Source organism: Nyctereutes procyonoides, unplaced genomic scaffold (assembly GCF_905146905.1).
Source record: "Nyctereutes procyonoides isolate TBG_1078 unplaced genomic scaffold, NYPRO_anot_genome, whole genome shotgun sequence".
NCBI lineage: Eukaryota > Metazoa > Chordata > Mammalia > Carnivora > Canidae > Nyctereutes > Nyctereutes procyonoides.
In genome coordinates this window covers 16,425,684-16,446,553 of record NW_026575122.1, presented here as the reverse complement: position 1 = coordinate 16,446,553, position 20,870 = coordinate 16,425,684, and the positions used below count along the sequence as shown (strand labels likewise).

General features: G+C 35.6%; 1 protein-coding gene across 1 annotated transcript in view; it reads right to left on the bottom strand.

The window, feature by feature from the left end:
• Positions 1–20,870, bottom strand: part of IQCM (IQ motif containing M) — a gene marked incomplete at its 5' end in the record, with an annotated part of 345,675 nt that overhangs the window by 291,786 nt on the left and 33,019 nt on the right. The window contains one exon of the mRNA XM_055336279.1: positions 3,454–3,544. Within this exon, the coding sequence (XP_055192254.1) occupies positions 3,454–3,544 (91 nt within the window). The remainder of the gene's footprint in view (positions 1–3,453; positions 3,545–20,870) is intronic.

Genomic DNA, 20,870 nt, shown 5'->3' with positions numbered 1-20,870 from the left:
GTGTTATTGAAATTTTTAAGATTTTAAAACATTTGCCTAGGGGATCCCTGGGTGGCACAGCAGTTTGACGCCTGCCTTTGGCCCAGGGCGCGATCCTGGAGACCCGGGATCGAATCCCATGTCGGGCTCCCGGTGCATGGAGCCTGCTTCTCTTTCTGCCTGTGTCTCTGCCTCTCTCTCTCTCTCTGTGTGTGTGACTATCATTAAAAAAAAAATAAAAAATAAAATAAAAAATTTAAAAAATTAAAATTAAAACATTTGCCTGTCAAAAACTAGAGTCTATGAGGGATGAGTCTGAGCTATCCTGTTCCAATTTTTACATTTGACATAGAGTAGAAACTCAGTAAATAATGACTGACTTGGCATCCCGGGTGGCTCAGCGGGCTGAAGCCTAGGGCGTGATCCTGGAGACCGGGAATCCAGTCCCACATCGGGCTCCCTGCATGGAGCCTGCTTCTCCCTCTGCCTGTGTCTCTTCCTTTCTCTCTGCATCTCTCTGTGTCTCTCATGGATAAATAAATAAAATCTTAAAAAAAAATAATGACTGACTTAAAGGATCAATTAGTCTAGCTGTTTACTCATGTGATCACATGAGTAAGAGAACTGAGGTATTGCTAGTGTGACAAAATCATATTGTGAAGGAAAAATATGAAAGTCAGCTTTGCGAAACTCCATTTCAGATTCTAGAAATTATTTCTATGTCACCAAGAATGGGGCCATGATACAACTGATTAATCACATTTTTTTTTTGCTCTCTTTCATCTTGCCTATGGTTAAATATTTAAGTCTCCAAATTAGAACTATTGCATTGTTTAATGATTTCCTATTAACAGGTATAGACTACAATTCATCCACTTAAGCAAAATATTTTACAAACATTCAGATGAAATGGCAGGATCATTTCAACATAAATGTGAAGGTGGTGAGAGATTCTATCATTATTTTATAATCTCATTTTATTATTAAATTAATCAGAATAGCCTAAATACAAATTGCCATGTAACACATAAGAAACTCCCAGTGATCACAAAACTAGGGGAAGAAGTCTAGGCTTACTTGCCTGAATTACAGAATTGCATTTACAGAAATACAGTTGTCATAACTTTAAATGCACCAAATATTATAAACTAAAAGAAATTGCTCTAATAAAATAAAAGTGCATAGTAAATTAATTTCCTTGATGGAAAAATAACATTTAGAATGCACTCACACTGATCATTATGTCATAAAACATACTTTCTTAAGTATGCTAATTATGGTGATCTTTGAAGTTAGAATTCAAAGTACAATGAAGAACTTCATGTCCTTAAACTTAAATCTGAAAATGCAGAACTAGTCAATTTTGTTTTCCCTCTACAAATCAAACATAGAGAAGTATGGGAAAAGGAAATCATACATTTATAAGATTGTATTTCTTCCTATATTGTCCAAAGAAATTTCTTTTATTGAGCCAATATTTTTATGGTCTACCTAAAAATATTATGTGTCACCTTAGAAATTAGTATTTTCCCAGGCATCTTCAGGGGAATTTTGAGTAGTTTATGCACACCTTCCCTCACAGGGATCTATTTGTATTGAACAGAAGTCTTCCAAAAGTCTCACAAACAGAGGGGCAATTCATGCTAATTAGTGCTAGAGCCTCTCCCTAATTGTTAACAATCCCCTACCCGACTTCTCACTGATTCTATTTTTCTTTCTGTTGCTTATATCCTCATTGCTAAGTTTCCTTATGTTTATTATGTGTTGAACCAGATTTCAATAAAAATCTCACTCTAATGACATCTTATTTGTCTAGTTAAACACAGGTTTTCAAATACCCTGAGTCACCACGTCCCAGAACACTTATTTGTCTTTCCTTCTGTATTCCCATCACACTTCTAACATTAAGGAAATGAAGCTAACTGTTAAGGTAGGAAACAAGGTACCGCCATAAACTAGCTGTAAATAAAGACAAAGCAACCCTGGTGGATTGAAGTTCAGGCTTTATGTGCCCCAGGCTGTCACTGGAAGTACATGTACTTGCTCTTAATTTCAGAAGGTGTTGATCTTCCTCATTAAGTAGGACATGTTTTCATTAAAAATGGGATGTTAGGGTGTCAAGAGACCTTTATCTTCCACCAGTTGCAGAAGAAACAATTCTTTAAGAAATACTCAACTCTCTTGAGAAAGACATACTGAGAGATATTCTATCTGATAAGATTTATTATTAATGAGTGTTCCACTTGTCCTGAAGTCATTATTCTTTCTTGAATTATTAGCCCCATCTCAATATACTGAAAATGATAGGTTTTCTAATTATCTCAGTTAACTTTTCTAGTTTATTAAAAGCTTACCTGAAATTCTAAATTATATTTGGTTAAATTGGTCTGTTCACTACTTTTTTAGCAGTTACCACTCTGCTAGACCAAACCTGAGTCTTGACTTAAATTAAGTAAAGGCCAAAAGTACATTTTTACAAAACTGGCAAATTCCCAAATACAACCATTTATTTTCCTTTGCAATTAGTCTTCCCCTACCATGGATAAAACCAAACCCTTGGTATTAGAACTGTACATACATTCCATTCTCCCAAATTTGAATATCATATTATACTTAAGCCAAGGAAGTGGCTCCTTGTGAGCATGAATCTTTTACTGTTAAGCATAGTTTGCCAGATAAATGTTGGAAGGTCCATTATATTCTTAATAGCCAGGGCAATATTTTCTCAAATTTTTATTGTTTACCACTGTGCCAATTACCCCAAATTTCTGACAAGGTTACATTGTGAAGTAATGTAAAACAAGCCACTGAAAAATACATTTTAACAGAGCAGTATTTACATTCTACCAGTATAAATGTTCCTACAAAATGTGTTGAAGGGCCTTTAAAGGTTCTGTAGCCCTAGGGTCAACAGTTATGTACACAATGGTAAAGTGATCTTGAAGATGATGATGCTCTTTACTGGAATAATCCAGAAAAGTAACTGACCCATTTCCACACACCTTTGGGAAGCAGAAGCAATGTTCAAAATGCCTGTTCTGAATCTTTATAGGATCAGCCTCACCTTCTGTTAGAAAAAGACTAACTTTAAATTATTAAATTAAAAAAGAAAAATTATAATTTAACTTTGCTCCATAATTACTGCAGATGAGTTATTAAAATTCCAAACTTATGTAATATTATCATAAAATATGGCATTTTTCTCAAGAAAGCCACAAATTGGATTTGAGCTTATGCACTGTAAAACCCAGATGGTTTGCTTAACTACTCAGACATCCCCCAGTTCAAAAGTTAATTGAACTGAAAACTAAAATTTTGATAATTGATAGGCTTTAAGGGACTCAAGCAGAAGGATAAATTAGCCTCATGCATGGGGTGTTAATAGACTTGAGAAATCATGACAATTGGTCAGGAAATATTGGCACAGTTGAATAAAACTATACATTTTCTATAGGTTAACTAATCACACATTACCTGGACTTCCCATGGTGCTGATGCTTTTCTTTCTCCATTTTTTTACCCACGGATTCAATATTAGTTACTATTTTACCCAGTTTAACTTGTTCTGGAATTTAAAAAAAATTAATTGTATACTATTTGTTTTCAAGTTCTAAGTGCATTTTTTGAATTAAATTGCAAATTACAGATTTTTTTAATAACAAAAGGTACAATATTTTTCAAACAAATTGCTAACACAAAGATACTCTAAAAACACATTTGAGTGTTTTTTTTCACCCCATGCTCCTCAGACGTTTTGCAATTACTAAAATTTAGCACTGATGGTATAGAGTAAATGAACTGCATATATCAGAAAGGAGATCGTTCCCCAAGAAATGTCTGCAATAGTACAGCACATACTAATGAATACCAACAGTCTCATTTATACATAGCATTATTATCATCATTATCATCATAAGGCTTAGCTTTTATAGGAGAGTCTGCTATTTTAAAATAATTTAGCAATCATTAGTTAATGTGAATGGGAACACTCATCAATTTGATAGAGTAAGACTGAAGTTCAGAAAAGGCAAAGTTCTGCTCAAAAAAATAATCTTATTCTAAGAGTCAAAAGAGAAATTTACATAAATATTTTTAAATCTTTCTATTTTGTACATATAATAGGATGAACATAATTTGAAACATTATACCAAAATATTAAGTTAATATCCATGTACCTTCTAGCTACCAGCTCAGGTATGTTAAAGATATATTAAAGTTACAGGGAATTTATGAAATGAAACCCTCTGTTTTGGAAATACTTACAAATCTGGTTGGTGTGTCAATGCTAACAAATAGAAGAACACAGTTGACCACATTATGTGAATTTAGATTTAAAATATATAACAGAGAATATAAAAATTGGGGAGAAATGGAAAACAGAATGTTAGAAATTTATTGACTATTTATAATATGCCAGGGATGTTGCTTAGCATTCCCTGTAAATCATCTCACACTTAAGGCTTAGAACCAGTTTTTAGCATTTTCATTTGTTTGCTTTTGGTGAGGCACAGTGATTACTCTTTCACATGGGAGGAAAGCAGCCACCCAAGATCTGATAAGTTAAAAGATGCAGAGCCAGGGCTCCACCCTGTATCCCTCTGACTGTAAGTTCCTTCATCACTCCTGCCCCAGGGTTCAGGGAGCCTCAGGTGCCTAATCATGGAAAGAGGGTCATTTCTGCCTTGCTTATTACTTTGGAAGGTGACTATAGAGCTTAAAAGACACTTTATGTAAAGAAATATGGTAGATTGAGAAAATACTAAAATGGAGTAGAGAAGGAATTTGTAAGTTTGAGTCTTAAAAATATTTGCCATATGCTAAGTGTACTAATTGCTATACATGGGTTATCATATTTTATTCTCACAAGTACACCATAAGTTAGAATCTATTATTCTCCCCATTTTACAGATGACGAAAATGAAGCAGAGAAACAGATTAACTTCCTCCAGGTTATAAAGCTGCAGGTAGAGTCAATATTCAAACCCAGACAGGCACTCTTTGGAGCCTGCATTGTTAATCACTGTGATACTCAATATGCATAATTATTTTGTTTACTTCAAGAATATCTATTCAGTGAAAATTAATTATGCTACTCCTAGAGAGGGGAGATGTAGGATATAAAATTAATAGAATATGATTGCCACTCTCAATGAACAGCATGACTAGCAGCAAAAATCATTACAGAAAAACAAAGGAGAAAAGGGATAGGGAGAAAAGGTCATGAGATGAGTGATCCAGAGATCTAAGGAGTAAATTTCACAATGATGCTAAAGAAAGTAAGTTTGTGTTACTCTAATAATTAATAAAGCAAAACGTTATGCCCATTTTGTTGAGGTTTTTGTTTTTTTTTAAGCTTACTTTTTTTTTTAGTAATCTCTACACCCAATGTGGGGCTTGAACCTACAACCCTGAGATCAAGAGTTGCATGCTCTCCTGAGCCAGCCACTCACCCTTATATGCCCATTTTGAAAAAAATCTGTTAAAAATTTGGCCATCATCCATTTAAATGCTAAACTAAAAACCGTCTATGGTAACATTTAACTAAATCATTTTAGGATTGTATCCAAAATAAAGTTTTTAAAAGTATAGTTATATACCTTTAAAAAAAGAGATTTCTAGGAAGGCAGTTAAAGCATATAAGATATCTAACATTACTTCTAATTAGTTTACTAAACCTTTGGGTGGGTAACCAGACTTACTGTGTGACTTTGGGCAAATTATATCATCTCAGAGTTCATAACTATTCCCTTTATGTGAAATCTAGTCTCTTAACCAATTACATCAAACTCTAGAATTCAGTTCTGGAATATAAATTATAAATTACCTCTGGTTAGAATAATTGATAAATAAGAGACAAACAGAGAGACTGGGAAAAGAAAATACAGGCAAAATAATAAATATTTGAGGCTTTTGTAATGAAATCAAACATAATGGAGCATAAGGCATTAGAACTGTCAAGCAAAAGACTCTAGTCCTTAACACTATTTACCATGCTTTCCTCAGAATTCAGCTAGATTTGACCATTTGTTCAACTGGAATCATCCAGTCATTCAATTTCCTTTACTTATGTCTATTTCACCTGTCTCCTCTGTGAATTCATTTTGCTTTGACCACCTCCAGCTGTTGTGTATGCCCCACGGCTCTTTCCTTGGCTGCCTTCTAACCCTTTACTTGAAAGATCCCGTCCATGCCCATGGCTAAATTTATCATCTAAATGTAGATGCCTCACAAAATCTATATATCTTTCCCAGAATGCTCTCAAGTGCCAAATTTGAATAACCAACTGTCTCTATATACATGTCACAAAGATATCCCAATTAACATTTCTCTCTCACAATTAATGACACTACCATCCATCCATGTACCTGGAAGTTACTTATACTCATTCCCCCTCAACATTCTTCATATAACCAGTCATTAAATCCCTTCCATCCCTTCCCACACATACTGTTTCAAAGCAGACCTTTGTCATCTCTCCTCTGAACACTAGTAATTTCCCCCCTTAAATTCCCACCTCCAACCCTAATACCCTCAAATGCATCCTCCTTACTTTCCATAAGTCATCTTTATTTTCAAATTATGGGATTTTGAATTATCATTGTCGTTGTTTTTAAATGTAATTTCACTGTAGTCAGAGAACATAATATACAATTCCAAATTCTTTGAAGTTTATTGGCAGTATGTAGTCAATTTTGTTCCGTCAATAATGTTCCATATTTGTCTGAAAATTTATATCCTCTCATTGTTCTACATTCATCTAATAAATTAAACTTTTTAATGTAGTTGTTTAAATCAAACTTAACTGCTAATATGCCTAGGCACACACATACATGTATATGTGCATACATATATGAATATAAATTATTTTTTGCTGGACCATTTGAAAGTAAGCTACAAACAGTATAACATTTCACCTTTAAATATTTAATCACATAGTTCCTAAGAACAAGTATACATCCTACACATTCACTATACAATATTATATGTATAAATACACTCTGAATTTCTAAGATTTACTACAAAAATGTAATATATCTAATTAAAATATTATATTAATTGTTTAATAGTATTTTCATATATTGAATTAAATAAAATATATCACTGAAATTAATTTCACTTGTTTCCCTTTAGCTTTTTTTTAATGTGGCCACCAGAAAATTTTAAATTGCATTATCTTTCAAAAGGACATCACTGACCTAAAACATTCCTCCTACCCTTTTTCATCTTTCTTAACATTCTTGAAGGCAATCTGAATTCTTCCCACTGCTTCTTTATGACTAGATTAAAATTAAGTATTTTTGACAGGAATAGAACTGAAGTGGTATGATATCCTTCCTATTATATCACAACAAAAGGTGTTATAAATTTGATTATTTGAGTAAGGTGGCAACTGTCAAATATTTCCATTATAAACATATGTTTTTCGCTTTGCAATTACTAAACAATTTCTGGCTAATACTTTGGCTGTTCCCCCAATCAACTTTCAGCACCCACTAATAACTCTCATAACAGTCATTACAGCGGTAATTGCAAAATAATGCTTTTTAAAAAATAATTGTTTGTTTTCTTCTATATTTATAAACCAACATTAATCTGTAAAGGAGAGATTTTCCTCTTTTTCTTCTCCTCCTCTTTGGGACACATTAAGTCTTTTTTTTTTACTCAGTGTGTTATAATCTACTCCCACCATTATTCTTTTTGATGCTCATAATACCAAAATCAGCCAGTCAGTTCCTGTAATACTTCAACATATCTCCATTAGTCTTTGAACATTTGTTCCTTTCTGCGAAAGTAACAGTTCCAGGCTTACTTTTCCTTTCCCTATCCCAGACCAGAAATTAGGTCTCCAAGGAGTAGTGGTCATAATTGCTTCCATAATTATCATTCTCGCCAATCTCTAGTGTTTATTAGAAAATTTGGATTACAATTGTGTTATAAGTTCTCCATATACTCCCTAGAGCTTTTAATCTTTCATATTGTCCATCTCTTTGTAATTCCTTTTGTAAATTTCTTAAGAGACTCATTCTAGTTTGCTAATTCTATCTTTAGCTCCGTTAAATCTGTATTTAAAAATTTATTAACTTTCCTATTTGTTATTATATATTATTTCTAGAAGTTCCTTAACTGCTTTATAAAATCTTCCTGAACACTTTTATTGTCTTTAGTTCATTCATATTTTTATACTTCATTTTTTAAACATTTTAAACATACTTATTCTCTATTCTGTATCTGACAATTCTATTATCTATGGTCTTTGTAAGTCTAATTTCATTTTGGGTAACTGGAGTACTAAATTTCTCACCAGAGTGACTAATTTCTTCATGTATTTAAAATTTTTTTAATTGCAAATTCATATTCCATAGGATGGGAATTATTTGCAACCTGGGATTAAGATTGATTCCTCAAGAAATCATTTGCTTTTCCTCCAGGCAACTGAGGGAACTTTCAATTCATAATAACATTGAACTACTCTCTCATGTAGGGATTTTTGAGATACTGGCAATATGCATTTTGATTCCATCACAGGTGAGCTTGTTTGTAGTCATAAGTCATAAGAAGAAATTTTTTATATTTTCTTCTATCAAAGCCAAGGCTGAGATAGTTAAGTTTCTTGCCATTTTCTTCTTACAAAGGAAGGTTTTTTAATCCTTGTTTAGTCTTTCATTGATAGTATCACCTTTTAAGGAGTCTCAGATTTGGGGAGTCTCTGACCTGACTTCCATCTTGCAAGTGCCATAGTTATTTGTGTGCCTTCCTTGCCCATGCAAGGTCCAATGGTAGCCTTGAACTACCAGAAATATGCAGAAACTACCAGGAACAGAAGCTGGACTCTGCCCTAAGTTTAGATTTGTTGTACTGAATTTTTTGCGGGGTTTTTTTTTTCATTTTGTATTCTCAAGTGCTCTACAAAAACGTGTTTAATGAAAGAATGCCTGATGTTCATATTTCAAGACTCAGATCTTTGATTTATCTTAACACTGAAACAAATTTGCAACACTCATTGTTTACTTGGCCCACCTCCTCATTATTAGTCTGCAAACTCCGTAACGACGTGGACTGAATTTATTCCCTTTGAATCCTTTCAGCATTTCATTAGAATATTCCACACACTCATCAAACACTTGTTAAATGAATCAATAAGTAAAATATTTAACATCTCTTATTCAGTTACATAAAATTTTTAATATTACTAATTTATGTTTGCCAATGCCAAGGATTAATTTCTTTCAACTTTTTTCTCAGATATGATAGACGCTACACGTTGTTCCTTCAACTGACCCCTACGTCCCTCCAAACTTTCATAGACTCTCTATTTCTTCTTCTTCTATAAAAACAAGCAAACAAACAGACCCAGGAGCTCTAATTCAGGTGGCCAAAAGCAGCCAATCTTAAACAGTTAAGCTAGATCAATGGAAGTTACTAGGAATTAGTTTTTCTTGATTTAGAGCTTTAATAATTCAGAAATTGGGTACTGTAAAAGGAATGTGCTCCCCATAACAGGTGTTTCCTGGTAGAGACTGGACAGAAAATATCAATTAAGGAATTTTATATCACAAAAATAGTTGGGCTAGAACAATAGTAAGGCCTCTTCAACACAAAGACTTAATGATACTTAAGTGTTTCACACAGGTTGAATCCAGATCCTATTCATTCAAAAAATGAGATTTCAGATTTTGTATATTGAGTGATAACAAAATGCTTTTTTCACCTTTCTCTCTTTTTAAGACCCACTATTGAAATTATATTCAATTTCATATGAATTGTAATACAATTTTAAACTTAATGTTGCAAATTTATAGACAGATTCATTAGTCAAGAATGACAGATTGCAATTTACTGACATTTCACATTCTAGTGTGTGGGCTGGGTGGATGTCATATGATTTTCTACTGTTGGAATTTCTAGCACATGTGTGTTATATAGAATGCCAGTTCCTAGATTGTGAACTCTTTCATGGTCTCTTGAGGACAGGGAATGTGTTTTTATCCAACATCCACTTATTCAATCATTCATTCAACAAATATTTACCAAATGCCTCTAATGTGACAGGCAGTCTTCTAGGCACCAGGGAAGCAGGATATAGTGTGGGGATTATGAAGCCTATATCCTGGGCAATTCAATTAACTAAATAATTAATTATGCAAATAATTGAATAATTCCAATTGCAGTGTTATGAAAATCTATTTCCTTTATCTCATAAATTTAAGACAAGAATGAAATGTATCCTTTAGCTTTTGTAATTATGAGGCTATTGGTGGACAGTTAAAGGGAAAGATGGAAATGGAAGCAAGATTTCACTGCTTTGAAGGAATAAAGTTATTGGAGATAGTAAATGTAGATTCTCCTTTTAAAAAGTATAGTTTGAAGGGGAGGAGAGGGATGAAATGACCATCACAAGGACATAAGTTTGAGAAAGAATATTTTAGTGTCAATACACTTTTAAGATGGAGAGACTTTAGGATGCTTACATATTATGGGAAAAGAGAAAGTAGAGATATAAAATAAAAAAACATCTATTACATATTGCAATATGTAATATTACATATTACATCTATTATATGTAACAAATGAAGTAAGTTCCTTGCAAGAAGGGAAGGGATGGGATAGAATTTAGCCATAATCTAGAAAAAAATAGGTATTTTCTTCTAAAAGTAGGTAGATAAGATTTTAGGTAGCTATGAATAAGTTTCTGGAGAGTTCACCACCAAGACTTTTATTTTCTCATGAAACAGGAGGCGATGTCATTTACTGGGAAAGTGGTATAGAAGTTTAGTGTACAAGTATAGAAGAAGTCTTCAAGAGAGTGGCAAAGATTTGGATAAACAGTAAGTGGGGTGGGTAAACAAGCTGACCAAGGTGAAATAAAGGGCTTTAACTCTGATTACCTCCAGTGCAGTCATCATCACAGCTATCATTTAAAAACAAAACAAACTAAACCTTCTCTTTGCTTTATAGGAAAATGTTTAAACTAACCATCTACACGTACTGTTTGTGCTTCCTCACCCCACTTACCCTCTGGTCCACTCCCAATACTGTTTGCACAGTCACTGTATCAAGGACACAATTATTTCCTCGTTATCATGCCCACTGGATAAATCTGTCTGCTTTTTACTGGGCCTTCAGCAGTACATAATGGCTATGATGACTGTCTCGTAAAGGGATTATGTGACACTTTCTTCTGGTTTTACTCTTATGATAACCAGGTTGCTCATTTTCAATCTCCTTTGCTGACTCATCCTCTTTTATCAAATCTCTAGAAAATGGAGTGCCTTGGGCCTCTATCATAAGCCCTTTTATGTTAACTTCACTTGTTCCTTAGAAGACTTCATCCAACTCCTTAGACAAATTATATCCACATACCAATGACTAAAACTTTATTCAGTATACCATACCTGTGCTCAGAATTTCACTCATGTATACAATTGTCTTACATGCAAACTTGCATGTAGTAAATATCTCAAATATATTTAACAGAACTTTTGGTTTTCTCTCCCAAACTGTTCTTTCTTGTATTTCTCATGTCTGTAAATGATACCATCATACAGCCGCCCACTTAAATCAGAAAGTTATTACCTATCACTAAGATATATCTCAAATTTGCCCATTTTTCTCCAATTTCATTAATACCATGACAATTGCCACTATGATGCTGCATTATAAAACAAACCAAAAACTAGTGGATTATAAATTTAGAGCTTTCTTGCTGGAGCAGCTCAAATTGGCTGGAGCAGCTCTGAGTCAGCTGGCTTAGATGGGCCAGGCTAGAGGGTGCATCAAGCCTGGGGCACAGTCTTTTCATGGCAGATTGAGGAGTATAAAAGACAAGTTAAACCACTAATACATTTAAAGATATTGCTTGCATCATGTCTTCTTAACCTTCTGTTGGCCAAAGCAAGCACAGAGCCATCTCACAGTGGGTTAGGGAAGCATACTCTTCCAAGGTGGAAGAGAAAGAGAGTGAATATGTGTTGAACAGTCAACCAATCTAAGCCAACATTATCTTTTGCCTGGACTGAAAAATAGCTTTCTGGTTAGTCTACTTACTTCCCTCTAGCCTCTATGACTTCACTTTACACATAAAGGTTAACATATCTTGTTAAAATGGAAATCTTATCATAACTCTTGCCTTAAAACCATCCAATCAGGGATCCCTGGGTGGCGCAGTGGTTTAGCGCCTGCCTTTGGCCCAGGGCGCGATCCTGGAGACCCGGGATCGAATCCCACATCGGGCTCCCGGTGCATGGAGCCTGCTTCTCCCTCTGCCTATGTCTCTGCCTCTCTCTCTCTCTCTCTCTCTCTCTCTGACTATCATAAATAAATAAAAATTTAAAAAAAAGATTAAAAAAAAAAAACAAACCATCCAATCACTTTCCACCATTCTTAAAACAAAAATCTGTTCATTGCCATTACCTACAGGGCCATACATGATCTGATTTCTGGTCATTTCTCTCACATGATTTCACATCACTATCCTTATTTTCTTTACCATCACTCTACATCCCCAGTGGTTCCCTTTCAGGAAACCATTCCTTTCAATAAGTCAATTCCTGTCCCCTCTCAAGGCTTTTTAACTGCTTGGATTTCTCTTCATATCGCTACTAGTAATGTGCTGCAGCTGACTCGTATGAGCTTTCAATGGTTAATTGTTAAATTTTCAGAAATTTTTGCAATCTCGATGTTAAACCCTTGGTAGCCTGAAATTAGCCACAGTGGGAATATTTACACCACAAAAGTCAGGACACGTTAAATGGGGCTTTTTTTTTTTTTCCAGAGCACCAGTTTACCAGCACACTACTAGTCTTCCTGTCCTTGAGATCTCAGATCAAATGCGTGTTCCTCAGAGCCGACTTCATGACATTTGCATCTAAATGTGTCCCTACAGTCTATTATAATCACTCTATTTCCTTCATTGTGATCTTTGTGTTTTGTGATTATCTTACCTGTTTGTATGCTTTTTGCCAATCCTCCCCCAGCCAACTGTAAGCTCCAGTTTCACAACTATACCGTAGGTGTCAAGAAGAGTGGCTGGCATATAATAGATGTTTAATAAATAATGAATGAATGAATGAATGAATTTTTTCTTTTATATTATGAGCTATTTATAAATGGAGACAATTTATCCCCTTTCTAACTCACACATAGCATTATAAGTCAGAAGATCAATAAATATTAATTGGATAGGGGTGCATAGGTGGCTCAAGTCATGATCCTGAGGTTCTGGGATGGAGCCCTGAGTCAGGATCCCTGCTCAGTGGGGAGTCTACTTCTCCCTTTGCCCCTCCTCCACTCAACCCCTTTCCTCTCTCTCTCAATCTCTCTCTCGTGCTCTCTCATAAATAAAATCTTTAAAAAATATTAATTGAATAAATGAAATAATTTATCAATGCATTTACTAGGTAGAGATATGAATTTTTAGTCAATAAGGGAAATATGCTAGACAAGTTGTCTGAGTACTTCAGATTTCACTGTATATTTTTGTACTCCACCCTCCTGTATTATTATCCTCAATATAATATCATTCAACTAATAAATGGTAACTGACCACCTCCTTCAGCCATGTTCCAGAGCCCATAGAGGTTATAAGAAATGGGGAAGATATCATAACTACTTTCCAAAAGTCTATATTCTATTAACCCCACAGTAAAGATAATCATTCATTCATTTATTAAACAAATACCAAAGTGCTTGGCCTAGCATGTGTTAGGTACTCAGTAAATACTGAATGAACAAACAAAACTCAGCAAAGAACCAAGAGCAGATTGAATTAAATGCAAGAAAATGTAAAATTCTCTATGACAAGAATAATACTGGCAATTAGTACATGTTTTGTCAGTACAATGTAACTCAACTATGACACCTCAGTGTATAAAATTGTGCAAAATGTACTAAAACAACAAATAAATAACTATTTTCAGAAATCTAAAAATACATGTAATAGTAATGAAAAAGAAGACAGAGATTATACAACTCCAATAAAGTTTAGGACGGTTTACTCAAGCATAACCAATTCAATACCTACTAGGAACAAACTATTAAGTTAACTGATATGATATTTTAAGAATCCAAATTCCATCCTCTAGGTGGGTATGCTGTGTTTATAAGGGATCACACAGAGAAGTAGTTAAGATGGCAGAGAAACTTGAAGGAATATAAATTTAAACTCATCACCAGTATGAGCCTCAGGAAGTTATATCATGTCTCAGTTCATCTTCTTCATGTTATGATGACAACAGGTTACCATGAGAATTGGTGAATAATACATACAAAATACTTAGCATGATGCCTGGTACATAGTGTATGCTCAATAAAATTAGCAGTGGTAATGGTTATAATAACAAGACATTGATTACAATCCATACAGGGGAGGAGGCAGACAGAGAACATGTTATAAAATAGGGGCTACCTATGCTATAAAATAAAGTGCTACCAAAAATTATATCAACATAAACTTTTAGTAATAGCACAAATATTGAAAACAAACACAAAGTCGTATTATGCTAAATAAATATTCTTATACCTAAAACTTTTCTATCAAGAATTCATTTCTCTCTTATCTAGTCATAAAATACAACAGTACTCATTAAGCCTTTGGCAAATCAGGTGGCATACACTCTTCCCCCAAAAGCAAAATAATGCCAGATATCCCCTAGTGAAATAGCTGAGTCTCTACCAAGTAAATATCATTGCCAAAGGCTTTTTAAAAATGTCCAGAAGAAATGTGTTTATATTAATCTTCTTGGGCCACCCTGTCCTACAAAAAATAAAACAAATGACTAAAAAAACAACAAAAACCAAAGAGGTGGCTCCAATTAAAATGACTCTTGCAAACCCGAACCTTTGCCCAGGCTTTCTGGGCTCTGGTCCAACTGATGGAAAAAGACTGGTGTATATCCCCAGTCAGCCCATCTTGATCTTTCTCTTAAACAAAATTAAAACAGGTGTCAGGAGATAATTCTTCATGAATATTTTTACATTTGTGCACTGTCAGGGCTTTCTGAGCAACAAATTCTTGCACCTGGGTTAAAGGATGCTTGAATGGCAAACAAGCCATGGATGTTAAAGATAGAGGCTCAGGAGAGATTTAGAGACACCTCTCCTCCAGCCATTTATTTACATTCCAAAGAGTAATAGATATAGGGTCCTTCATTTCACCTCCTTCTCCCAAAGTGGATTTACTTAACATTTATAAAGCACCTGTGCACTTGCTTGTAGTCTTGCACTCCCTGCCCTCTCTCCAGGGAAGGAAGGGCAAACATGCCCCAGATAAGCTCCAAGATTTATAATCTCAGAGTTTTCTTCTGTGGTACTAACTCCACTGTACATGAAGCATGGGGAAAGTGAGGCAAGGTGTTCTCTGAGTAATTAATTCTGTCTCTGATCCAGAAATCTCACGATTCTTATCAAGACAGATAGATGTGGATGGACAGGTGGATGTATGGGTGAACAGATGGACGGGTGGGTAGATAGGTAGATAAAGAAAGATATAAAACTTGGGATGCCTGGGTGGCTCAGTGGTTGAGCATCTGCCTTTGGTTCAGGTTATGATCTCAGGGTCCTGGGATCGAGTCCCGCATCAGGCTCCCGACAGGGAGCCTACTTCTCCCTCTGCCTGCGTCTCTGCTTCTGTGTGTGTGTGTGTGTGTGTGTGTGTGTGTGTGTGTGATGAATAAATAAATAAAATCTTTAAAAAAAATAAAGAAACAAGAGCAGGGTTGACACACTCCTTTCCTTCACAAGCAATCTACATTGAAGGAAGTAAAAAACTAGGTTGCAGATGTGTGAGTGTTCTATCCAGCTCTATCAGGTCACCACCTTTTTGTACCTGTTCCCCATGCTTCCTCCTCACTCTGCAACAAAGTCCATCTTTGGGTTTGGTTTTGAAAACCTCAGCACTATTCTCCTTTACCTTCCTGCTGGGCACCTACTGAACTATTCAGTACTAATCATTCTGTTCCAATATCTCGCAAGAGTTTTTGAAAATATGTTAAAAACTCCCCTTCAGGAAATGCATCATACCAGAGAGTGTGAGATACTTAAAGGGAACAGCACAGGGACAGGCATGTGAGTCAACAGCCTGAGGCGGCTGTTCCCCGCTGGCCCCGGGTAAGCCACTTAACCTCTCTTAAAATTAGGAAATGACACACCCGAGCATTATAAATTAGACTCTAATGCGTTAAATAAATTGTAAACTATCTGCACAGAAAGCACTGAGTTTATAAGCATCAGGAAATAGGGATCTGTTGCTGCTGTCATCAATGTTTGTATTGTCTCTTCTGCTTTTCACAGAAACAAAACATCAATTCCCCAAGCACTTGCTTACCTAACAGGACTCCTGTACCACTAAGGACATCACCAGGGGGAACTCAAGTTTCCTTCCCACTGTGTCTAACCTGGAGAATAAAGGGCACTTCGCTAATAACCCCCAATCCCTCTGAGCATGTTTCCAAAAAGTGAGTGAATTTTTTTCCAAAAATTCACAAACCGAGCCTCAGAAGCAAGTAAAGACATAAGGACACTGTAGCATAGGCCCTGAATTCGATTTTGAGGACTCAAAGATCCTATTTCACCCTACCTAGAACACTGTCTGAAGAAACCTGGGCAGGGAATAATCATCAGGAGTAGGAGACAGATATAAAAACAAACCAATGTGGGATCCCGGGGTGGCGCAGTGGTTTGGCGCCTGCCTTTGGCCCAGGGCGCGATCCTGGAGACCCGGGATCGAATCCCACATCGGGCTCCCGGTGCATGGAGCCTGCTTCTCCCTCTGCCTATGTCTCTGCCTCTCTCTCTCTCTCTCTCTCTCTCTCTCTCTCTCTCTCTGACTATCATAAATAATAAATAAAAAAATTTTAAAAAATTATTAAAAAAAAAAAAAAACAATGTAAGGTTAAATTCACATGCTAGGAAAAAAAAAAAATACAAGCATTCATGGAAAAGCCCAAACTACTACAGGCCTTAATCATAATGTAGTAACCTTGACATGGCGAGGAGGATATTCATTTATAATCCTACCTCTCCCAGCAGATATTCCTGGGTGAGAAGGGTGTAATCACTAGGGCAGGGCTGCTAAATATAGAAGATGGTAACTTTGAGGCATTAGGGAGTGTTTGCAAATGGAGATTGCTTTATTTATTAATTTTTGTAGCATTGATCATGTTGCATCTTGCAATGGTGTTGTCATTTCTCTTGCATGCACACACTGAATTACTGAGCAGTGCTATGCAATGTGTCTCACACGCTCTGGCACTTCCATTTCATACTTCACAGTTTTAGTGTCACTTTGAGGTTTGAAATGTTTCACAGTTATTTGCTATATGTAGGTGCCAAAAAAAAAAAAAAAGTCAGCCTATATCACTGAAAAAGATACTGCAAGAATAGAAAATGGTTAGAGTCAGATGGGAATGTTTGTCCCATTAACATTCAGAACTTTATCAAGAATCAATTTACTTTTTATCAAAATCTAATTTGTGCTTTACAGATGCATGGGTGCATACAATTATTTTGCTCACCACACACACTTCCTACAAAGTTAAATATAAACTTTTATTGATACAGATAAGATTCTATAATTAGAAGGAAATCGAAAACACCATATATCCATACATTTTTTTCTAGCCTACAACTTGCCCATATGCTCTAACATAACAAACCCCATATCCTCAATCCAGTCACCTGATCTAATCCAGTATAAACATTGAGTGAATTTCTGTTTATATCTTGACACGTTTCCAGGCTAAAGTCAATCTATTTAAACAAAGATAGAATGACATATCTGCCATAAATATACATGTGTTAAGACTGATCCATAGGCATTTTCCTATCAATTTTTGCAAAGCACACTAACACACTTGATGACTTCCTATTTCTGCCTATACACTCTTACTGAAGACTCCCTTATTTTATATATACCTTACAGCACTTTGGTATGTGACTACCCAAATACCACATAGATATTTTTATTAACATAACCTGTCTAGTTGCCAATCACAAAATTAAACAAATAAATAATAAACATGTTAAGACAAAAAGGAAGCTTTTCACACAAGAGAAGTATCTAGAAGTATCAAACATGAGAGAACAAATCAAGCACTAAGGAAAGGTATGTCCTCTTCCTGTCTTTGTCTTTCCAACCACGCAAGACGCCTCCTCCAGTTTAAGCGTCTGGTTTGTTTCATTACAAATGGTTTGTTTCTGAAAGCCTGGTAAGCATGAGAAGAAAGCAAAAGAGAGAAATAAGCAAATACAGATGGAAACTCAAGTCATGACACATGTAGGCAGGCTCTGAATACTGTTTAAAAGATATTTTTCCCTCATAGGAAAAAGGAGATTATACCTATAATGTGGCTATCTGAAAGATTATAAATTAATTGCTAGAAAGTAAGAGTAACTTTTCCATATGGTCCTTAACAGAAAAACAACAGATGACTAACAATACTGACATGTTGCCAGCACTACAAAAGGTCAATAGGGTCTATTCTAGATTCAAATGTTCCAACAGGAATCCAGGGTAATCCTGAAACTGGGTATGCAGAGATAAAGCCAATCTCCACAAAATGGACAATGGGCATAAGATTGTGGGCTGATCACCACACAATCCTATCACGACCTTCTTCACATTCCCAACTTAAACTAAGCTCCAACTTGGCAAGGCCACACCAAACATGCAGAACTGTCTGTATTTATTATATTTTACATTTGCAACTTTTCCTCTAAATGCATCCACAAATAAATGCATAGCAGCAGCAGCAACAAAACTGAAAAGGTACAATTTATTATTTTATTAGATAAAAGCAGGCTACTAGAAAGCAACAGTTAATGTTTAAAAGGTTTTGATTGGTCATTTCTCTTACCTTCCTATATTGGATATTCTGATCCTGGATTTACCATTGCCCCAAAGTACTGACATTGTATCAAAGAGCCTCATGATATTAGCAAAAATATTCTCACAATAAAGCAATTGCAATTCATGTTAAAATTAACATTTCCCACTGGCATGTTTAGAACTAGGTGGGGAGAAATAGAATAAATAGATCACAAAATACCACAAAGTGCCAGAAGTTTGTTAACTATCACAACTTCCTAAGAAAGGATAGACAAGTATTAGTAGAGACAATAGGCCAAGGCCTCTAACTATGGTCTCTAAAGAGACTGATAGGATTTTCAGTCAGTTATATTTTGTTTTGCACTTCAGCTATAAACATGTTGCTTTTGTGTATCAAACTTTCTGTCAGATGCTGTGAAGTTAACAAAAGTGATAAGATATATGGTCTGAACCATCATCAAAACTAGAGAACAGGGATCCCTGGGTGGCTCAGCGGTTTAGCGCCGCCTTCAGCCCAGGGCTTGATCCTGGAGTCCCGGGATCGAGTCCCGCGTCTGGCTCCCTGCATGGAGCCTGCTTCTCCCTCTGCCTGTGTCTCTGCCTCTCTCTCTCTCTCTCTCTCTCTCTCTCTCTCTCTCTGTGTGTGTGTGTGTGTGTGTCTCATGACTAAATATATAAAATCTTAAAAAGAAAAACTAGAGAACTCCTTATACAGAATAAGAGGTCATTTTAACAATATTTATGAAATAATAATTCAGGGTATTCTTGAGAATGCTAAGGAGAAAATGAGTACTATTAATGGGAAAATCAGATTTATTAACTATTGAATAGCTGAGGCAGTTCTGATTAAAATGTTAGAATATAAGAGAGAAAATTCATAAGATCCTAACATTCTCTAGAACCCTTCCTCTATTTCACAACTCCACATACCGCTCCTTATACTAACAATGCCTTTCTTGTTGTATAAGCAAAATAGAGGCATATCCCAAATGCATGGTATTTGTGAAGAACATGCAAAGTTGGAGTAGATGTCTCTTTCTTGCACTCTACTATCAGTACAATTTTTTTTAAGATTTTATTTTATTTATTCATGAGAGATACAGACAGAGAGGCAGAGACACACGCAGAGCTAGAAGCAAGCTCCCCAGAGAGATCCTGATGCAAGACTCAATCCCAGGATCCCAGGATCACATCCTGAGCTAAAGGCAGATGCTCAACTGCTGAGACACCCAGGGGTCCCAGTACAAAATTTTTTGAGCAGGGGTTCCAATATATGTTAAGTTGTTTATCTATAAATTACATTTATATTCAATTTTATTAACATATGTACATTATAAAACAAACAAAAATAGACATTTTAATCATAAGATACAGAAAAACATAAACAGGAGCTTCTTCCTCTACTATCGGATATTATCCTGCTCAATCCTTGGAGTAAGCACTCCCCATTATTGCAGCATCAACAGATTGGAGTAGGGATTGGCAAATCATGGCCAGGACCAAATTTAGCCCATCACCTATTTCTATAAAGTTTTATTGCAACACAGCCACACCCACATGTTTACCTACTGTTTATGGCCACTTTTCTGCTACAAAAGCAGAGATCAGTCAGTTATGACAGGCACCATCTGGGCCACAAAGCCAAAGAGTTGTACTATCTCAACTTTTACAGAAAAAGTTTGTTCCCTGCCCCCAGATCAGGATTAATTTCAAAGTACCTAAGAAGGGAGAGTCCTGCAGATAGAGCAGTAAGACTGAAACGTCTGAAAGCGTCTGAAACGGAGGGAAAGAAAAAGGCACAAGCAACAAATCTGCTAAGGATTCCAACCAAGATGCAAAAAAAAAAAGGCACAGGAGAGGAATCCCTAGCAGAGTAAAACTGTTAAGGTAAGCCAGACAAGAGCATCACACAGTATGAAAACAGAACTCAAACATTGGTGAAAACATACAGGGAGAGTTTATTTTTCAAAACTGGTATTTCTCATAATACCTCAATCAGAAGGTAGATATCTCTCTCCACTTCAGCTCCACTTAAGTTGTATACTTTTTATATCTAAGTCAACACTTG